We start from the raw sequence: 22,490 nt of genomic DNA, 5'->3' as shown, positions 1-22,490 counted from the left end.
CAAAGAGACACAACACAACCTCAAAGAGACAAAACACAACCTCAAAGAGACACAAAAAGACACAACACAGTCACAGAGACACAACACAACCTCAAAGAGACACAATACAACCGCAAAGAGACACAACACAACCTCAAAGAGACAAAACACAACCTCAAAGAGACACAAAAAGACACAACACAGTCACAGAGACACAACACAACCTCAAAGAGACACAATACAACCGCAAAGAGACACAACACAACCTCAAAGAGACACAAAAAGACACAACACAGTCACAGAGACACAACACAACCTCAAAGAGACACAATACAACCGCAAAGAGACACAACACAACCTCAAAGAGACAAAACACAACCACAAAGAGACAAAAAGAGACAACACAACCACAAAGAAACAACACAACCACAGAGACACAACACAACCACAGAGACACAACACAACCTCAAAGAGACAAATCACAACCTCAAAGAGACACAAAGAGACAAAACACAACCTCAAAGAGACACATAGAGACAAAACACAACCTCAAAGAGACAAAACACAACCACAAAGAGACACAAAGAGACACAACACAACCACAGAGACACAACACAACCACAAAAAGACAGAAAGAGATTCAATACAACCTCAAAGACACACAACACAACCTCAAAGAGACACTAAATGGCGACAGAGGCCTAAAGCGATACAACTTGGCTGTAAAGAGAAATGACAAACTATCTTCTAGAACTACAGATCTAGATTGACAACAAGAATGTCAGTGAGTCTCGTGTGTCTTTAAATCTTACAAATCTTTAATTTTTCCAATAGGCTCCTTAACTCTTCAGTTCTTACATCACCTGACAACTCACCTGATTATACGTTCTTCTTCTTCTTCTTCTTTTAAAGGTGACCTGCAACCAGTCGGAGCATTATCGCCACCTACTGTTTCCTTTGTCCAGTTTGTTGTAGATATGTGAATATGAGTTTTAACACCATCTTTACAGAATACATTGCAAATATTTCTTTACTGTCCATGTGCTGAATTCCTTCACGTTCCAGTGTTTAGAGAAGAACATGTTCAACAGTCTACTGAGGGTTAAAGTAACTGACCCTCGTCTGATCACAGACGTCAGCATGTTTCCTGGTGCACAGATGATTTCACTTTGTGTCAATCTCATCCTGGTTCTCTCCTGTTCTTCTATAACCTGATTATTTGGTTTTAATTAGTAAATCTATGGATTATATGTTGACAACTTTTGGGTCTTTTCCACAGTTAAAGCTGTTGCGTCACAATCACACGGTCACACCTGTTCCGGTGTTTTGTGTCGCGTGCACACCGACAGCGCCATCTAGCGTCCACCCAGCAGAGGGCACTCAGGCCGGGTCGCAGCACCCATTGGTCACTCTGCTGTCTATGGAACGCTTTCTCGCCCGGTGATTGGCTGTGCCGCTCAACGGCTTGCTCCTGATTGGTCAAAATCGTTACGTGCACCGTGGGCTGAGGAAGTGGATGATTCCGTCGGTTCCTGGCTGCGAGCAGAGACGAGGGGCCGAGCCCAAAGGGAAGAAATGGCGAGAACGGTGAACGAGCGCGGCTGTGGAGCGGAAACACGGAGCCCGGAGCAGAAGGGACCGGGTCGAGGAGCGTCCAGGTGGGGCCCTCAACACGCAGGGGCCCGGGAACTGGCCACTCTGTACTCGCCAGGTGAGTGGATCCCGTCAGCGGCTGCGTCTCATGAGCGCGTCCCCCGGTCCCACGGTCCCTCGGTCCTCCGGTCCCCCCGGTCCAACGGTCTCCGGTCCCCCCGGTCCCCCGGTCCAACGGTCCTCCGGTCCCCCCGGTCCAACGGTCCTCCGGTCCCCCCGGTCCTCCCGGTCCTCCCGGTCCCCCCGGTCCCACGGTCCCTCGGTCCTCCGGTCCCCCCGGTCCAACGGTCTCCGGTCCCCCCGGTCCAACGGTCCTCCGGTCCCCCCGGTCCAACGGTCCTCCGGTCCCCCCGGTCCTCCCGGTCCTCCCGGTCCCCCCGGTCCCCCCGGTCCCACGGTCCCTCGGTCCTCCGGTCCCCCCGGTCCAACGGTCTCCGGTCCCCCCGGTCCCCCGGTCCAACGGTCCTCCGGTCCCCCCGGTCCAACGGTCCTCCGGTCCCCCCGGTCCTCCCGGTCCCCCCGGTCCCCCGGTCCCACGGTCCCTCGGTCCTCCGGTCCCCCTGGTCCAACGGTCTCCGGTCCCCCCGGTCCAACGGTCCTCCGGTCCCCCCGGTCCCCCCGGTCCAACGGTCCTCCGGTCCCCCCGGTCCTCCCGGTCCCCCCGGTCCCCCCGGTCCCCCCGGTCCCACGGTCCCTCGGTCCTCCGGTCCCCCTGGTCCAACGGTCTCCGGTCCCCCCGGTCCAACGGTCCTCCGGTCCCCCCGGTCCCCCCGGTCCAACGGTCCTCCGGTCCCCCCGGTCCTCCCGGTCCCCCCGGTCCCCCCGGTCCAACGGTCCTCCCGGTCCCCCGGTCCTCCCGGTCCAACGGTCTCCGGGCCCCCCGGTCCAACGGTCCTCCCGGTCCCCCGGTCCTCTGGGTCCAACGGTCTCCGGTCCCCCGGTCCTCCGGTCCCCCCTGTCCAATGGTCTCCGGTCCCTTGGTCCTCCGGTCCCCCCGGTCCAACAGTCCCCCGGTCCAACAGTCCCCCGGTCCCTCGGTCCCTCGGTCTTCTCCCCCCGGTCCCCCGGTCCCCCGGTCCAACGGTCCCTCGGTCCCACAGGTCCCTCGGTCCTCCCGGTCCCCCCGGTCCAACGTCCCCCTGTCCCTCGGTTCCAGAGGCCGTGAGCTGTGTGACGTAACGACGAGAGATAGTTACCAGAACCAAACGAACAGCCGACACCTGAGTGGTTCTGTAGGAGTCAAACTGGTTCAGTCAGTGTTCCAGTGTGTTGGTGGAAGAAGAATCTGCTTCAGGAGCAGATCCAGTGTCAGAGATGTTCACTTCACCGAGCTGCTCCGTTAACAAACAGGTTCTGATGAACAGGGACGGACTACAGGACCCACAGGACCCACATGACCCACAGGACCCGTTGCTCTGTGTCTGTTTCGGGTTCTTTGTCTCTTTGTGATTGTCTTGTGTCCTTATGTAGTTTTTTTGTGAGTTTATTTCTCTGTGGTTGTCGTGTCTATTTGTGATGATGTTGTGTCGCTTGTGGTTGTTTTTGTGTCTTTGAGTTCCTTACACATTTTCTCTCTCTTTTGGAGCCGTTATGCTTGTGGTCATTTTGTTTGTTTTAACTGAGTTCAGTGACTTGAAGACAAACAATATAAAAAGTTGATTTCATTCGGAGGCCTGGACCCAGTCAGGCTACATTCATACTTCTATGTTTTAAAATAAACTGAAACAAGTGTCTCAGCTCCGTATCAGTATTAATCCATGTCTATACGAACACACCTGACAACGTATCACATGATCATCCACATGCACTGGTCGTGTGTGTGCCAGTGTAAACAGGAAGCAGATTGTCATGCTGAAGTTGGTTGCTTTGTTACAGAAAAGACAACAGAAGCGAAACAACAACAATGGTGTTAGAGCAGAGATTTCTTCTGTTGGAGCGAAGACACAGTGGAACTAGAACTGATGCTGCTCCATTTTACCTCACAACTCCGATCTCCGAACCCGGAAGTCGGGGTGGTGGTTTGTTTTTCCCCCGACCTCCCGTCGGCAGGGCCGAGTTGAACTGGAACCCTAAACCCGACGTCTGAGGTATAATGGAACGCAGGGTTAGAGTAAGTGTTTTTGTCTTCACCACCGCTGGTAGTCAAGTCGTGACTGAAAATAACCAGGAAGTAAAGGCGAGTGACTGCGCCATCGTTTCCAATCGTCTCCGGTTTCCATCCGTACTACACAGCCCCAGAGTTGACAAACGTTTCCGTTTTAGGCACTCGACCACTCATGAGTGTAGTGGAGTGCGAACATGAAGGTTTTAAATCTGTTGGTGTCACCTGATGATTAATCACGCCGGCTGGTTGAATAACCTTGAGACTTTTCATCTTGAATTATATGATGTTCATCAGGTTCTGTGATAATCTCATCTGTGCTCTAGTTGAACTAATATCTATGCTCCTGTTTTTCTTTAAGGCAAAAGATGCCAAGAATGGATCAGTGTTGTCCTCTGCTTCTCTCTCATGGCCTTTAATTTCATTCACCTCCTTGGCAATTTCCATCTGGGGCATTTGTGGCACATTGTGTTGGGCATCGGTAAGTCCTGAAAAATCATATCATGTCAGTTATTATATTGTCAGTGGTAAAGTTGTTGTTGAGTTTTTTAAGTTGCAGTGAAAACGAGTGTGAGTTGTTTTCTCCTCTGACTTGATAATGAGGCTCTACTCTCTGACTCGTCCTCAGTGCTTGGAATACTCACCGCAGACTTTGCCTCAGGACTTGTTCACTGGGGGGCGGATACGTGGGGATCAGTAGATCTACCCGTCTTTGGAAAGGTTTGTTTTTCAAAGCTAGAATCTTTTGTTCTCAAAAGGAACTTTCATTCATTGAAGCGCATGTGCTTTGTGATCTGACCCGCAGGCCTTCATACGACCCTTCAGGGAGCACCACATCGACCCCACAGCCATCACCCGTCACGACTTCATTGAGACCAATGGTGACAACTGCATGCTGACCATAGTCCCTCTAGCAAACATGGCCTTAAACTTCCTCAGCCTCCCCCCTGGTGAGTTTTTACCCACTAACCGAGCCTGACATTGTCTTTCACGTGAAGACAGTTTTTAAAAGAAGTTGTAAAATGAGTTTCCGTCTCACTTTGATGAAGAAAAAAACCACACAGGTCTGATAACAGAGGAGAGTCCATTATTTTACCAAATGGGATGGATCAGATAACAAGTCACTAGAAATCATGTCAGGTTTGTTATTGTCTTGTTGAGAACGGAGTTTGCTTTCAGATGAGCTCTTCAGTCCGGAACTTCTCCTGCCGGCGCCCTAGAAACATTTTCTGTCTCCTTAGGGTCATTTTGTGTTTCTTTCCCGTTGTGTTTGTGGTAATTCGTTTTTAGAGATGTTCCGATTGCGATACAGGTTTTAAAATGCCTCAGTTACGGCCGAAACTGCACGGTGGGTCATCGACCAGTACTCAAATCAATGTTCCGATCTGATTTCACATCTTTAAAGTGGTTTCACCCAAATAAAGCTGCAAGTTTATTCTACTTCTCCGTTACAAATCTGTAGTTGCGCTGTTCTGCCACGGGCGCGTTCTGTTTTTAGAGCAGCGAAGAAAAGATTTCCAGTAGTGTAGCGTTAGACAGAGCCAGCGAAGCTGTCAGCAATATTTCATGTTGGAAAGTCCCACAAATAATAAGTCATTTTCCTGAAATTGTCCGGAGAGGCTGTATGTGAGAACACAAATGTTGTAAAATGTCCAGAGAACGTCTGAATGAGCCCATGAATGGACACGCCACAGAATGTTCCGGAGATTATCCTGCTGTTGTGAACTCATCTGACTCGAGCTTTACCCTCGCTCAGGCATAATAAACGTCATACACAATATTGAAGTTGACACACTTTGTTTCTGTCTTCTTTTAATTGCAGTGGAGATTTACCGTATCTACCCCTTGTACTGCTACTTGTTTGCACTGGCCATCTTTGTGACCCTCACCAACCAGATCCACAAGTGGTCGCACACGTACGTCGGCCTCCCTCGCTGGGTCCTGTTCCTGCAGGACTGCCACGTCATCCTGCCCCGCAAGCACCACCGCATCCACCACGTCTCCCCCCACGAGACCTACTTCTGCATCACCACAGGTTTGTGATATACCTCCACATGGGGTGAAGATGAGAGGCGTGAGAGTCGGGCAGGTTTCTCACGGAGGTTTGTCTCTGCAGGTTGGCTGAACTACCCGCTGGAGAAGCTGGGTTTCTGGAGGAACCTGGAGGATCTTATCCAGGGTGTGACAGGAGAGAAGCCCCGAGCGGACGACCTGAAATGGGCTCAAAAAGTCAAGTAACGCTGCAGGCGACCTTGCACCCTACCTCAGAAGATGCTGGCTCCGTCCAGGCTTCTCGTCCCCTCTCCTGCCTCATCAAACTGTAAACTAACTAACCCTTTCTGATGCCATCGCTTTAAGTCTTGCACATTCTGTCTGTTTTCCAGAGGGGGGCTTTGTGGATTGAACTTCTCGTTATTACTCGTGGAGATCTTTATTTAAAATCGCAATATATCTTTAACTCGCCATATATTCAACACCACTTGTCCGTTTTTTGAGGTGACTTACGAAAGAGTCCTGCTCAGAAGGTTTGATTAGATGCATGATTTGAAATCTCTGTCCGAGGAGTTTAAAAGATTTCCCTCATGTCAAAATTCAAACGATCTCATGAAAGAAAACTAACCCAATGTGGAGAGTTGATAAATCATATTTTTATCTTTTCTGGATCAGTCTTTTCATCCCCACCTTATGAAGGGTCTACTTGATGTGAAGTAATAAAACTGGATTTAGGCCCTCGTAAGTCAGAGGGTTGGGGAGATATGAGATGCTAAAGAACAAATAGCTTGATTACTGTTACATTAGTTTTTTAAAGCGAGGAGATGATGAGATTACTTGTTGGTTCAGTGTTGAACTTTCTGATTCTAGTGACGCAGCATGTTCAATAGTTCAGTCCGAGACATCGACTACAATTACAGTGGAAGAGTCGGATCCAAACCACACACCAGCATCGAAATGATTCGTCTGACAGCTTAGAACATTTCAAATAAACAAACAGAAAAGAACAAAAAAAGGTACTTTCATTTGAATTTGATTTCTGCTTGTTATTTGGCCTCTGAAACTCCAAACACTGAGGACGTGAGGCTCAGTGAGGACGTACAGTCTTTTGATTTTAACTGCATGTAACTGTAGTCAGCGTTGATGCCAGACTATTAATACACATGTATCATGCTGCTGTTGTTGTTGTGCCAAGTCTTTTCAGACGATGTCCACTGAGAAAAGACTTTTGTGTTTTGACTCCTAGTGAAGAGACGGTTCTGAGGGAAACGGGCTCGTACAGTTTTGTCTAGTTGCCTTAACACTGTAAACGCAGCTCTCGTGTTGTTCTGTTTGTCAGATTTGTGTCTCAGTCAGACGCAGATTCTCCAAAGTCGTGTGCCAACTTGACACATTGACACCTGGCATTAAGATCCGTCCTGGTTGATCAAATGCTGCTCGGCCACATGGAAGTCCAGGTGTTGAAATCACCCAGGACGCATTTAGGACGGAGTGTGATCTGATTGACCGTTAGCCGCTAGAAGCCGTCCTCACATTATTCAAGACACCTTTTGGATGAGTGAAGAAAACACAATAAAGCAGCGTCAGGGATGGCAGCCATCTTCCTCTCTTCATGAGGAGGAAGATGTGAGCTGGACATTAATACCATGTGTAAAATGTAATCAGGTTCAAATCATATCAAGATAAAACAATGTGGATACGAGAGGCGTGTTAATGCCAGGTGTAAATGGAGTACTTTTTTTTGTAATGTGGCAAGCAACTGTCAGTTTCCGAGCGGAACATTCCCAGTGAATAATGTCGCCACGGCAACTGACGTTACCGTCTTGGTAACTGTGAGTTGACTTGTGATGTCACAAGGGCTTCTGGTGATGGCTGACGAGGAGATGAGATTGTGACTAAACTTCCTGGTTTTGTAATTTGTAAATGTCTTGTACAGCAAATAACTATGCATTGTAATAAGAGGCCCTTAACTATACGTCTTAACTATGATTATGTTAAATTGCCTTTCTACTCTTAATAGTTATCACTTATGTGCTTGGTTGGAGACTTGGAGCTGGAAACCTACTCAACAAACTGCACAACAGAACTTTAACTACTGAAGAGGTCACTTCCACAGACGCATGTCGAACATTGTGTTCGCTCCAAAGAAATGAATTCTTACCTCTTACAGAAAGATTTCCCCAAACGTTTGACCAAACTGTACCAAAATAAATGTTGTTTTCATCCTACCTGGGTTGACCAGGTAAAGGCTTGATTGTTGTACTACAAGCAGGTCATTTAATTATAGTTATTGTTAACTTTGAAACCAAAATTTTATTCAGTTTTATATTCTGTAATATTCCACATCTTGAATCCGTCATAGCAGTTCTGTGTTCGGAGAATATGGGGTTTGCTGATAAATGAATTATATCAGGTGTTTCAAATTCTACGCCTACTAAGATATTGTTGACACATTTGAACTTTGACACAACTTGTTTTCTGAATAGGAAGTTTGGTGTTGGCCACGCTGGGTGTTTCACGACTTCATTTTAATTGCTTTTTGTGGTAATAATATATAAAGAAATTTTAATTTAGGGACATTTGGTGTTTTTGTGAAACAAGCAAAATAGGACAAGCTAAAATAAAATGCCATACTTAGTTTGGAGATTGACAGAACTAAAGACCTTAATAATCTAATCTAAAATGGTTTGGACACAAACTAAACGTTTGTTGACTTATTCTTCATTCTTATTCTCCAGATGATCTCAGGATTGTGGTTAAGATGATTTTATTAGTTTTATAAGTTTGATATGAATTCGTGAAGTTAAGGGCGTGTTTAATAATAGATCAGTCACTGGGTTCTGTTGTAGCCACACATCAGTGCAGTTAACTCCGCCTCTCGTTATTGAGGTAGAACTTCTGCTTCGAGACGATGGGCTTTAATTAGTGGATTCGAAGTGTTTGTTGTGACAAAATGTGGTTGATTCAATATTTTTCCCAATGGAAACAATTTGGTGGAAGCAAACAAACATGTTAGTAAGTGGGTGGCAGTTGTTGGTATGTTTGACATGCTGCGTTGAAATCGCTTGGACCTCTCACTCCTTCTGAGGTGAGGCCCATCCGGATGGTTATAGTTGCCGGTCGTGATGGAGTTTTAGATATCAGAATAATGCCTTGATGCCTTTTTGTTGTCTTCCGTGTGGGAGACTTAAAATGTATATATTAAACTGTATTTATAAATGAACTAAATAAACAGTTGATTATTACTGCTACTCGTTTTGTCTGATGCAGTTCTTTCCTTCCTAGATACAACATCACTTATCTCTTTCTCAGCTTGTATTATAGTCCATAACAAATGTGTTTTTCAAAATTATATTTTGACACGTCACAGTGAGAACACAGTTGTAACTGATGAAATTGCGTAACATTTAATTTTAGAATTAAGTGTTAAAAAGGCCTATTACTTATTAATAAATGTGCCATGTATTAAAACTGTTAATACACCTGATTAAAGGATAAGACAATGACTCAGTCCGTCTCTTAGCATGTTTCTACTTCTCTACAGTTTGTGGAACAACAGCCGGAGCTCATTGGTTCCTACCTGACATATAATGCTGCATTCCATTATACCTGACGTCGCACACGAATAACCCGAGTCGATGGAGTTCCATTTGCAAATTCTATGTACAGAATAATGTACAGGTTTACGTTAGCCAGCTAGTCATTGTTAGCAAAGCCAGTTCATAATAATGCATTAGGGATGAAATATTTCACGCATACACGCACGGTCTTGAGTGTTTTCATGTGTTCGTTAATAATAAGACAACTTGTCGTTTAACTGGTCACAGTGGCAGACCGTATATAAACCGTTCACAGTCGCAGACCGTATATAAACCGTTCACAGTCGCATACCGTATATAAACCGTTCACAGTCGCAGACGTATATAAACCGGTCACAGTCGTAGACCGTATATAAACCGTTCACAGTCGTGGGAGTATTTAAACCGTTCACAGTCGCAGACCGTATATAAACCGTTCACAGTCGCAGACCGTATATAAACCGTTCACAGTCGCAGACCGTATATAAACCGGTCACAGTCGTAGACCGTATATAAACCGTTCACAGTCGTGGGAGTATTTAAACCGTTCACAGTCGCAGACCGTATATAAACCGTTCACAGTCGCAGACCGTATATAAACCGTTCACAGTCGCAGACCGTATATAAACCGTTCACAGTCGCAGACCGTATATAAACCGGTCACAGTCGTAGACCGTATATAAACTGTTCACAGTCGTAGACCGTATATAAACCGTTCAGTCGTAGACTGTATATAAACAGGTCACAGTTATAGACTTTATATAAACTGGTCACAGTCGTAGACTGCATATAAACTGTATATAAACAGGTCACAGTTATAGACTATATAAACTGTATATAAACCAGTAACAGTTATAAACTGTATATAGACTGCATATAAACTATATATAAATCGGTCACAGTTATAAACTATATAAACTGTATATAGACTGCATATAAACTGTATATAGACTATATAAACTGTATATAAACAGGTCACAGTTATAGACTGTATATAAACTGTATATAAACCAGTAACAGTTATAAATTGTATATAGACTGTATTTCAACTGTATATAGACTGCATATAAACTGTATATAGACTGTATTTAAACTATATATAAACTGTATATAGACTGTATTTAAACTGTATATAGACTGAATATAAACTGTGTTTAAACTGTATATAGACTGCATATAAACTGTATATAGACTGTATTTAAACTGTATATAGACTGAATATAAACTGTATATAGACTGAATATAAACTGTATATAGACTGTTTTTAAACTGTATATAGACTGAATATAAACTGTATATAGACTGTATTTAAACTGTATATAGACTGAATATAAACTGTATTTAAACGGTATATATACTGCATATAAACTGTATATAGACTGTATTTAAACTGTATATAGACTGAATATAAACTGTATTTAAACTGTATATATACTGCATATAAACTGTATATAGACTGTATTTAAACTGTATATATACTGAATATAAACTGTATATATACTGCATATAAACTGAACTGTATATAGACTGTATTTAAACTGTATATATACTGCATATAAACTGTATATAGACTGTATTTAAACTGTATATATACTGCATATAAACTGTATATAGACTGTATTTAAACTATATATAAACTGTATATAGACTGTATTTAAACTGTATATAGACTGAATATAAACTGTATATAGACTGGATTTAAACTATATATAAACTGTATATAGACTGTATTTAAACTATATACAAACTGTATATAGACTGTATTTAAACTGTATATAGACTGAATGTGAACTGTATATAGACTGTATTTAAACTGTATATAGACTGAATATAAACTGTGTTTAAACTGTATATAGACTGCATATAAACTGTATATAGACTGTATTTAAACTGTATATAGACTGAATATAAACTGTATATAGACTGAATATAAACTGTATATAGACTGTTTTTAAACTGTATATCGACTGAATATAAACTGTATATAGACTGTTTTTAAACTGTATATAGACTGAATATAAACTGTATTTAAACGGTATTTATACTGCATATAAACTGTATATAGACTGTATTTAAACTGTATATAGACTGAATATAAACTGTATTTAAACTGTATATATACTGCATATAAACTGTATATAGACTGTATTTAAACTGTATATAGACTGAATATAAACTGTATTTAAACTGTATATATACTGCATATAAACTGTATATAGACTGTATTTAAACTGTATATATACTGAATATAAACTGTATATATACTGCATATAAACTGAACTGTATATAGACTGTATTTAAACTGTATATATACTGCATATAAACTGTATATAGACTGTATTTAAACTGTATATATACTGCATATAAACTGTATATAGACTGTATTTAAACTGTATATATACTGCATATAAACTGTATATAGACTGTATTTAAACTGTATATATACTGCATATAAACTGTATATAGACTGTATTTAAACTGTATATATACTGCATATAAACTGTATATAAACCGGTCACAGTCTGAGAACAACGGAGGAGGTGACGTGATGATTTCCGTTTCTTCTACGCGCACGCCGCGTTTGGCCACAATGGCAAAGCTGCGTGCGCGCTCCCGCTCTGCAGCGACAAGATGGCGGTCGCCGCCGGATCAGGTAAGTGAACGAGACAAATAAAAGACAATGAGAAGATGAAGAAGAACAATCGCTTGAAAAAATGTTCAGTTCTTTCTCGAGGTCGGTGGTCGGACGCTGCGTGCGCAGCTCCGAGCTGCCGACGAGCCGCTGAGCACAATGAATCTGACGCGACGTGTTAGCACGAAGCTAACGCGAGAGAAGTTGGATGAAAGGAGGATACATTTCATGTCACACCAGTCGTCCGCGTGTTGCACATCACATCACACTGAACGTGTTGCTCTTCATGTTATAACGTGTTATTGACGCGGTTAGCGAGCTGCAGCTGCACCTGATGCCCGCTGAGCTGAGCTCGTGTGCGGCGGCGTTTACAGTCTTCGACCGCGGACGTGTTAAAAAACGTGTCATCACTTTTAAATGTCAGTAACTGATGTTGGTGAAGTTCAGCTTTGGACAGTTTAATGTGAACAACACGACCGACCTCCAGCTGATGATGAGACCCGAGTCTGACATCATCACATCTCACTGCATCACATCTCACTGCAGTAATGACATCACATCTCACTGCAGCGACATCATCACATCTCACTGCAGCGACTGCATCACATCTCACTGCAGCGACTGCATCACATCATCACATCTCATGGCAGCACATCATCACATCTCATGGCAGCACATCATCACATCTCACTGCTGTGACATCATCACATCTCACTGCAGCGACTTAATCACATCATCACATCTCATGGCAGGGACGATGCAACCTCATCACATCTCACTGTATCACATGTCGCTGCAGCGACATCTTCACAGCTCACTGCAGGGACCTCATCACATCTCACTCCAGCGACATCATCACATCTCACTCCATCACATCTCACTGCATCACATCTCACTGCAGCGACATCATCACATGTCACTGCAGCGACTTCATCACATCTCACTGCATCACATCATCACATCTCACGGCAGCAACATCATCACATCTCACTACTGTGTCATCACGTCGCGGCAGCGACGATGCAACCTCATCACATCTCACTGTATCACATGTCGCTGCAGCGACATCATCACAGCTCACTGCAGGGATTTCATCACATCTCACTCCAGCGACATCATCACATCTCACTGCATCACATCTCACTCCAGCGACATCATTACATCTCACTGCAGCGATTTATCACATCTCACTGCATCACATTATCACATCTCACTCCAGCAACATCACATCTCACTGCAAAGGCCACGACAGAACAACATCCATGTCCGTCCAGTGGCTGGTGGAAGCTTCTCATTTGTATCTGATAATCCATGTCTGAAAGGTGTTGTGAGCGTAACCACTTCGTTTTTGTGTGTTTATCCACAAACAGGCGTCAAAGTTCCTCGCAATTTCCGGCTGTTGGAAGAGCTGGAGGAAGGTCAGAAAGGTGTTGGAGACGGGACGGTCAGCTGGGGTCTGGAGGACGACGAGGACATGACCTTGACACAGTGGAGAGGTGTGATCCTCGGCCCCCCCAGGGTGAGTGGAGGCAGCAGGACTGTGCAGTGACGACGTTGTGAATCAGCCTGGATGGTGGTGTAATGTATAAAACTAGAGCTCATTAACATATTCATGTTGTCAGACTACAGATCAACAGAGTTACTCTTCCTATGGAACTGAGTTTATTATGGTCATAACCTGGATTTCTGAACTTTCATTCATGGTTTTCACATGGACGGTATTCATTATTATTATTATTATTATTATAATTGGATGGAATTGTTCCACATTTGAACTTTGTATGCTGTGCACTTGTCTCTGTCCACAGACGAGCTATGAGAACAGGATGTACAATCTGAAGGTTGAATGTGGACCAGGATACCCAGAGTCTCCGCCGTCTGTCAAATTCGTAACAAAGATAAACTTGAATGGCGTGCACACCTCCAGCGGCGAGGTATGTTCATCCTCTAAACCGGTCGTTATTCTCGCTTCATCACCCGAATGTACATTCATGCTGCTGCAGCAGTCTTCAAATATCTGATCATGTTCTTGATCTCGTTCTCCGATTGGCTCCAGTATGTCGGTGGCCAACACACTTTACTAAACACATTTAAATGAAACACATTCTACTCATATTCAGGTTCATCATGTTATAATGTGGTTATTAATGCTGTAATGTTCAGTGTCCTGCAGCTCCCCTCAGGATGACTGACGAGGCGTTCAGGAGCCTCAGTGTTTCCTGTCGGGGAGAAAAGCTCCCTTCACTTAAACTTTTACATTCACAAAAAACCTGTAACTCACAAGAGGAAAAACTGAACTGTTTCCTTTAATCAATTATGAAGAAAGGTTTAATTCACTTGGTGGGGAGTGACTCACATGTGTGAAACCTGATTTGAACCAAAAGGAAGTCACACAAACTAAACCATAGAATATTTGAATATCCCATTTCGTACCTTTTGAAAAGTAACAGCTAAGACCAGCGATTTCTTTATCGGAGTGTTCAGGAAGTAGCATCATATGGAATCTTTGTACATCTCTATTTACGTATGTTCCGTCCTCCAGGTTGACATGCATGCGGTGACTGCACTGGCCAAGTGGCAGAACTACTACAGCATCAGGATGGTGCTGCTGGAGCTACGACGGCTCATGACGTGCAAGGACAACATGAAGCTTCCACAGCCGCCCGAGGGTCAGATCTACACCAACTGATCCAGATCTACACCAACTGATCCAGATCTACACCAACTGATCCAGATCTACACCAACTGATTCAGATCTACACCAACTGATTCAGATCTACATCAACTGATTCAGATCTACATCAACTGATCCAGATCTACACCAACTGATAACTGATTCAGATCTACACCAACTGATAACTGATCCAGATCTACACCAACTGATCCAGATCTACACCAACTGATCCAGATCTACACCAACTGATTCAGATCTACACCAACTGATCCAGATCTACACCAACTGATCCAGATCTACACCAACTGATTCAGATCTACACCAACTGATTCAGATCTACACCAACTGATTCAGATCTACACCAACTGATCCAGATCTGATCCAGATCTACACCAACTGATCCAGATCTACACCAACTGATAACTGATCCAGATCTACACCAACGGATAACTGATTCAGATCTACACCAACTGATAACTGATCCACATCTACACCAACTGATCCAGATCTACACCAACTGATCCAGATCTACACCAACTGATCCAGATCTACACCAACTGATCCAGATCTACACCAACTGATAACTGATCCAGATCTACACCAGCTGATCCAGATCTACACCAACTGATCCAGATCTACACCAACTGATCCAGATCTACACCAACTGATTCAGATCTACACTAACTGATTCAGATATACACCAACTGATTCAGATATACACCAACTGATTCAGATATACACCAACTGATCCAGATCTACACCAACTGATCCAGATCTACACCAACTGATCCAGATCTACACCAACTGATCCAGATCTACACCAACTGATCCAGATCTACACCAACTGATATCTAATCCAGATCTACACCAACTGATCCAGATCTTCACCAACTGATCCAGATCTACACCAACTGATTCTCCAACTCTTCTGCTTCGCTTCCATCCTTATATCCCATCATCCAACATGTGACATTCCACCTCCTGCCCACACCTTGGCAGAGCGCCTACACACACACACACACACACACACACACACACACACACACACACACACACACACACACACACACACACACACACACACACACACACACACACACACACACACACACACACACACACACACACACACACACACACACACACACACACACACACACACTCACACACTCACACACATATCTGTATACACATTCTTGTGAGCACTCATGAAGCCCCTCCCCTTCCCCATCACTGGAGCTCTGGAGGACTCGATGCGACGAGGGGCGGAGTCCTCGGTCCACACCAGATACTGTACATCGTACTAATCTTCTTTTTATTATTATTTGTTTAAAAAATGCAGATTGTACAATAACATAAATAATCTTATTGAGTGTTTCTCTTTGTCTGTTGCCTTTTTGTATTATTGGAAACGGACACTTAACTGCACATGGTTCATAACTGCACATCGTTCATATTCACTTGATTGTTCCAAACAGATTTAGCGGAAGCAGACAACGTGAAGGAATAGTTCAATATTTTGTGTTCACTTTCTTTGACACCACAGTTATGACTAAATATGAAGCTAGATTATCATGAGACTGGACCCAACAGCCTCTGAAGATCAGTAATCAGATCTTGTTTGATCTGTACACGGAGCTCAGGGAGTCTTGGCAGGAAAGTGAATTTCCTAACATGTCTAACATGAGTTACAGTTTCATAAGCACAGTTTATTATTGTTGGTAAAACATATGCAATAGTGGAAGTATTCGGACCCTTCACCTAAGTAAACCTATCAAAACCATAGTAAATAAAAAAGTTAACATGTTCAAAACTTAACATAATTAATAATAAAAGTGGTAAAATATAACAATGGTTATTATCTGACTGGATTATAAGTATTGATGTTCACTTAAATCTGCAGCAGGTGAAGTCACAGTAAATGTCATTCTTTATAAACTGCTGGCTGGCTTGTATTAATAAGTGTCATATGAACCTTTATGCAGAGTTATTGTAAGTGTCTGTGGACGAAGGTGTCTGATAAATGAATATAATGTAACAAATACAATTGTGTTGGAGGAATGTTGATGTTCCATTTAACCACAAGGAAACACTGAAGAAGAAGATCTGAATATCATCACACATGAAGTCAACAAAAGGAACGGAACATATTTGCTGCGCTGTTTAATCATCTGATGCTCGACGACCTTCAGCGTGGAACCTTGGAGCTGCAGACCTTTCTGCTCCAGTTCTGTAAACTGTTCATCAGTGAGTTTGTGTTGAATGATTAAGAATGTGATCAAAAGTTCAGAAGGCCAGAGCTCGACACATTGGAACCTGATGACGTCGTCAGTGACGGTGTGTCTCGCCCCTGAGGCCGCTAGGGGGCGGTGCAGGCGAAACATCCCACGTGACGTCACCAGGGAAGAAGAACCCGCTGTTGTAATATCAGCGATGTTTTTAATTGAAAGTAGTTATAAACAATCCCTGAGTGTCCACGTGGATTTACTAGGACCAGATTACCTTGACACTGAAGAAAACATAAACATGGATTTATGGACATGAATCCGCAACAGGCATCAGAGATGACGATGATAAGTTTCTTGTCTGTCTGATCATCGTTGCTGATTTACAACTGTGAGAGGTTCTGTTCTCCCTCACCACGTCCTGCAGATTATCACTGTCAGTCCTCACATACAAACGGTCATTTCCATAGTTCAGTGCCTCCGGAGGAGCCGTCGTTGGACTCTGACCTCCACAGGAGACACGTGACTCCCACCAGCCTGCGCAGGTGAGAGCAGTCGAGGGATCCGTCACTCGGTTCCTCAGAAGATGACAGCTCGTGTCTGAAGACGCTCGTAAGTACATTTCCATGTGTAACCTCAAGTGACCTCGTTGTTCCTGGTTCTTTGTTCTCAGCAGCAGTGGTGACAGTGAACCACTGATACGTCATGTGATCACATGGTTCGTTGGATTTCTACCATAACATGTGGAACAATACATCAGCTGCTTGACACAGGAGTAAAACTCTGAAAAAAGACTCGTTCGATCTACTTCTGAAGATACGATTAATAAACTGACGTGTGCTCTACTAACAGTCGTGATCATGAATCATAAGAGATCATTGCTGGAAAGTACATTTACTCAAGCGACACTTTCCATGTCATGCTCCTTCATGCCTCTAGTGTATGGAGCCAAATCAGGGTCAATACTTTTTGTTGAAAATACAATTACAGTCATATAGACGACAAAGGGCTCTTCAGGCGTGATTGACAGCTACCGTCCAATCAGTGCATGGTTGCAGGTGTCGGTGCCCCGGACGAGCTCTCAGTCATGCCACACCCCTTGCTCCTCCAAATATTGTTACTTCCAGTTTCCAAAAAACAAGATGTCGCAGGTCAACATACTAAGCTGGAGGTTTCAAAAGCAACGGGTGACTTGTTCAGTGATGCTGCTGCTTCTTTGTTCCTGTAGGTGTGACACAGGTGAAGGCTCTGGACTCAGCTGCACCATGGCTCTGCCCGTCCACCTGCTGGCCTGCGCCTTCGGCCTGGGCTCTTGGGTGGCAGTGAACGGCCTGTGGGTGGAGCTACCGCTCATCGTCAACACTCTGCCTGAAGGCTGGGATCTCCCCTCGTACCTGACAGTCATCATCCAGCTGGCCAACCTGGGCCCTCTGCTGGTTACTCTCATGCATAAACTGTGGCCTGGTCGTCTGAAAGAGCACCTGGTCATCTACTCCATCCTCTCCATCGGTGTCCTGTCCTGCTTCCTTCTAGCTTTCTTCTGGGACAAGACCACGGTTGTTTTCGGGGCATCATATAGCACTGCCTTCTTCATCATCACCTTCTTCCTCTCTCTGGTGGACTGCACCTCGTCAGTTACCTTCCTGCCTTTCATGACGCAGCTTCCTGCAAAATACATCACCACGTATTTTATCGGAGAAGGGCTAAGTGGATTCATTCCAGGTGTAGTCGCTCTCGCACAGGGTGTGGGCATCGCCAAGTGTGTCAACTCCTCTCAGACTGCAGGAAACCACACCGACGGGAGCGCGGCGTCTTTACATACAGAGTATCTTCCTCCAAACTTCTCCACCGAGGTGTTTTTCTTCTTCCTAGCAGCCATGATGTGCGTAAGCCTGGCGGCTTTTGTCGCACTGAACAGGCTTTCACGAACGTTCGAGCTGTCCACTGAAAACCTGGTGCCAGACCCTGCGGCGTCCGTCGGCTCCGGCCTGGATAACCCTGGAGCAGACACTGATGGAGAAGGTCCCGTCAAGAGCAGGCCTCTGCTGGGTGGTCCCAAACACTCCATGTACCAGCTGACCTTCATCTACTGTCTGGTGGTGTGGGTTAATGCTGCCACCAACGGCCTGCTGCCCTCTGTGCAGACGTACTCCTGTATGCCTTACGGGAACATGGCCTATCATCTGTCTGCTGCTCTGGCATCAGTGGCCAACCCAGTGGCCTGCACCGTCGCTATGTTCTTCCAAAACAGGTAGCATTTCATGATCTTGAGTTTTCATTAAAGGAACATTTTTACTTCTTAAAGTCTTAAAACAACATTCAGGTGCTCAGATGTGGAAGGAAGGAGGTTTTATTTTTACTGCTGGATTATTGATTCAGGCCAACAAGAGATCTCTTCTTATCGTTTTCTGAAAGAATGAATCAAGAAATGAAAGGGGTTGGAGACAAAAGGACCCATTCGACTCATCCCCCTGAACTACCTCAAGAAAAAGTATAACTATAAAATAAAGACGACTGATCATTTGTCTAGTTATTTTGAAGGTGTAACATTGTAGAGCAGTGTTAGAAAAGTTATTAGAGCATTGCAGCACATCCTCTCGTGTGTTCTGGGTTTTTATGTTTGTAAAAGGTTTTGCAGAGTTTCAAAGGGAGGAACCTGAAGCTGTGATTCAGACTGGTGCAGCCTCACATGAACTTCTGATTCACAGAACAAGGACTGTGTGTTTGGTTCCCTAACCCCATATAGGAAGATAATTAGAAAATTATGACTTAATGACCATGAACAGGAGGAATGAGAGACTTGACCCGTTTGATCTGTAGCCGTGTTCGTAGAACTGAAGGACACTGATAACGAAGCTCTGTTGTTTGCAGGTCCCTGGTGTTTCTCGGCGTGGCGACGGCGTTGGGAACGGGGTTTGGCAGCTACAACCTCGCTATGGCAGCTATGAGTCCGTGTCCGTTGCTTCAGGGGTCTGTGGCGGGAGAGGTGATCATTGTAAGTGGGACATAAAAACGTTGTGTAAGAGGTGGAAAGAATAGACACAGGACTTATATCTCAGTGCCTTTATCGGAGAAACGCTTGTGGCAAAGTTCAACTCCTCCTGCTGAGTGTTAAGCAACTGGTGAGGTCACACATTCTGTTAGGGTCTGTAGCCGACCAAACGTGACTTGAGTTATGATCATCATCACTGTTTGTTGTTGCTGCCCTCGCCAGGTGCTCTCGTGGCTCTTCTTCACTGGAACGCTGTCGTACGTCAAAGTAATGGTGGGTGTCATCCTGAGGGACCGGAGCCACAGCGCCCTGGTGTGGTGTGGAGCTGCAGCACAGATGGGCTCGCTGGTCGGCTCGGTCACCATGTTCCCCCTGGTGAACATCTACCGGCTGTTTACGTCGGGAGACTTCTGCAACACTGAATGTCCTTTGTGACCTTTCACCTGAGAACTGCAGAACTGGGAGGCGGGCGGAGACGTGTACGAGCCACATAGCTTGACAAGACTTCCATGATAACATTAATACAACTCTTGAATAAAAATGGCATGTTACTGTCTCCAGTTGAGCCATGTGTGTTTGGGGCCGTAATGGGGATGAAGATGAGTTTAGGACAGCTAGCTTAGCTTAGCAGCAGCTAGCTTGCTCTCCACCATGTTGTTTAGTCCGTTAAATCTGAGCACAAACCAAAAATATATAAAAACTACTCATCGTGTTAAATATGTCCAGTAGGTAAAATCACAGCCTTTTGTACAGACTCAACAGATTGTTAGAGGTGGACAGAGCCGGGCTGTTTCCTCATGTGGGCTCTTCTGCGTCCTGCCGACGGCCGATGAGTCAAAACATCCATGATTGCAAGTTGCTTTGGACAAAAGTGTCGGCAAAATGAATGTAATGTAATGTTATGCAATGCTAAGCTAAGCTACGGAGCTACGGGGCTTCATATTTAAGCCCCGTCAGATATTAATCAGCGCATTTTTTTATAATGTCAGAAAAACATTTTTTCGACGTTTGTTGAGAGGTGATGGTTTAATATAGTTTTTTTCTTTGGAGCTGTGATTTTGTTTTCATGTTTGTATAAAATATGTTAATACACTATGAATGAAAATATATAAATATATAACAACTCTGAAATGCTGGCATCAGCTATGAAACTGTTGGCCTGTTTGACCACTAGATGGCGCCAGCACACTTCTAACATCAGCTCGTCCACTGACCAAAAAACCTTTCACATAAAATACATGAGAAAATAAAGCAACCAATTTGAATGCTGACATTTATGAACCTGTTACATATTTAGTTTCAAAACAAAAATCATATTCATGCACGCATAAAATGAGTTTATCACTGTGAATATAACGGTCAGCAACATATGGTAATATACTCCAGCAATATTGTGAAATACAGTTGCATCACAACATTTAAGCATTATCATATTAATATAAATATGAACTAAAGCTTAAATAATGTGGTTTGTACCAAGTAAAATAACGAAATATATTTGAGTATTTGAATTTTATGTTTCTTCTACTTTACTATATTTCAGGAGGAAATGTTTCACTTTTTTACTCTGATTTATTTGACGGATAATCTTCCCCGCAGAACAGGTTTACCATCTGTATCGTAAGGAATTATTATTAAAATTCCAATCGTACAATATATATCATTCCGAAAATTATCCTTTTAGACTTTAACATAAATAAAACTTCTTCCGCCACTGTAATATTTTCTTACTGTGACTAAAAAACTGACTGTTACATTGTCCGGCAGATTTTCATTTTTAATCAAAGTGGAAATGATGAGCTTCACAAAGGCAGAGTTTCCTGCAGGTGCTGCTAATGCTGGTGTCCACTCACTGTAGTTTATTGTTCATGTAACAACAGACTTAAGTCTTAACTCCGTTAAAGATGCTGCTGCACGGACACGCCGGTCATCACGGTTTCCCATCAGCAGCTGTTCCTCCTCTCGGCCCCGTGCCCTTCAGAAGGAGAGCGAGAGGTTCCCTGGCCGTGGTCTGTAGGGAAGCGCAGGGAGGAGGAGGCAGCGTAGGGCTCTAATTACTGATGCTCAGCGGGAGCCGATGGTTGTTGCTCCTGCCGCTGGTCACTTGGGAGCCTCCCTGACCCCGACACTGAGTAAAAACAAAAAGATAAGGAAGAGAAAATGGGGCCACAATTAGCCCTATGTAGCCTCCAGGGCCTGGGATCAGTGGAGGACGAGAGCAGATGGGACTTTCTCACTGGATGCGTTGACTCGACATTGCAGAATGTTTCCCTGCAGTCGGATGCTGACGCAGATTTATACTTTGGGCTTGAAATGTGAAATGCGCAATGACCTCAAACACTAGAAAAATGACTATTATTATACTTTAAACCAAAAATCAGAGCACAAGCGTGTTCACAGGTGTGTAAATGCTGTTCTCTCGTTGTTAACATGACCTTGAGTATTTATGTGTAATCAAAACGCTTTTCTCTCAGCTTCATTAGCTAAATTCCTTGATTGGCTCAGGGGCTTTTGTGCTGAGACAAAACAAAGCAGCAAAGAAAAGTGTATCATTTTCCTGCGAGTGTCAGATGGTCCCATCGCTGCTCCAGCTGGACAGGAGGGGCCGCGGCCACCTGGACGTCCCGGGCCTGTGAGATCCTGCAGTCTCCTCTGCCATGTGAA

At 44.1% G+C, this 22,490-nt stretch overlaps 3 protein-coding genes across 3 annotated transcripts; all 3 read left to right on the top strand.

Annotated features, from left to right (window-relative positions):
• The first annotated feature begins 1,482 nt into the window (after positions 1-1,482).
• Positions 1,483-8,976, top strand: peds1 (plasmanylethanolamine desaturase 1). The gene is made up of 6 exons (XM_035646223.2): positions 1,483-1,690; positions 4,095-4,214; positions 4,362-4,453; positions 4,539-4,683; positions 5,556-5,768; positions 5,850-8,976. The coding sequence occupies exons 1-6, from the start codon at positions 1,555-1,557 to the stop codon at positions 5,969-5,971; spliced, it is 828 nt and encodes a 275-aa protein (XP_035502116.1). The 5' UTR covers positions 1,483-1,554; the 3' UTR covers positions 5,972-8,976.
• Positions 8,977-11,854: 2,878 nt separating this feature from the next.
• ube2v1 (ubiquitin-conjugating enzyme E2 variant 1) lies at positions 11,855-15,986 on the top strand. Its single transcript, XM_035646224.2, has 4 exons — positions 11,855-11,956; positions 13,306-13,454; positions 13,744-13,869; positions 14,478-15,986. The coding sequence occupies exons 1-4, from the start codon at positions 11,935-11,937 to the stop codon at positions 14,622-14,624; spliced, it is 444 nt and encodes a 147-aa protein (XP_035502117.1). The 5' UTR covers positions 11,855-11,934; the 3' UTR covers positions 14,625-15,986.
• A 1,005-nt stretch (positions 15,987-16,991) lies between these two features.
• Positions 16,992-21,323, top strand: slc52a3 (solute carrier family 52 member 3). The gene is made up of 4 exons (XM_035646220.2): positions 16,992-17,446; positions 18,063-19,085; positions 19,706-19,829; positions 20,049-21,323. The coding sequence occupies exons 2-4, from the start codon at positions 18,100-18,102 to the stop codon at positions 20,259-20,261; spliced, it is 1,323 nt and encodes a 440-aa protein (XP_035502113.1). The 5' UTR covers positions 16,992-17,446; positions 18,063-18,099; the 3' UTR covers positions 20,262-21,323.
• The last annotated feature ends 1,167 nt before the right edge of the window (positions 21,324-22,490 follow it).

This window comes from Scophthalmus maximus, chromosome 3 (assembly GCF_022379125.1).
Source record: "Scophthalmus maximus strain ysfricsl-2021 chromosome 3, ASM2237912v1, whole genome shotgun sequence".
NCBI classification, from domain to species: Eukaryota; Metazoa; Chordata; class Actinopteri; order Pleuronectiformes; family Scophthalmidae; genus Scophthalmus; species Scophthalmus maximus.
The sequence above is the reverse complement of the archived record's forward strand: the minus strand, read 5'-3'. Positions and strand labels throughout refer to the sequence as shown.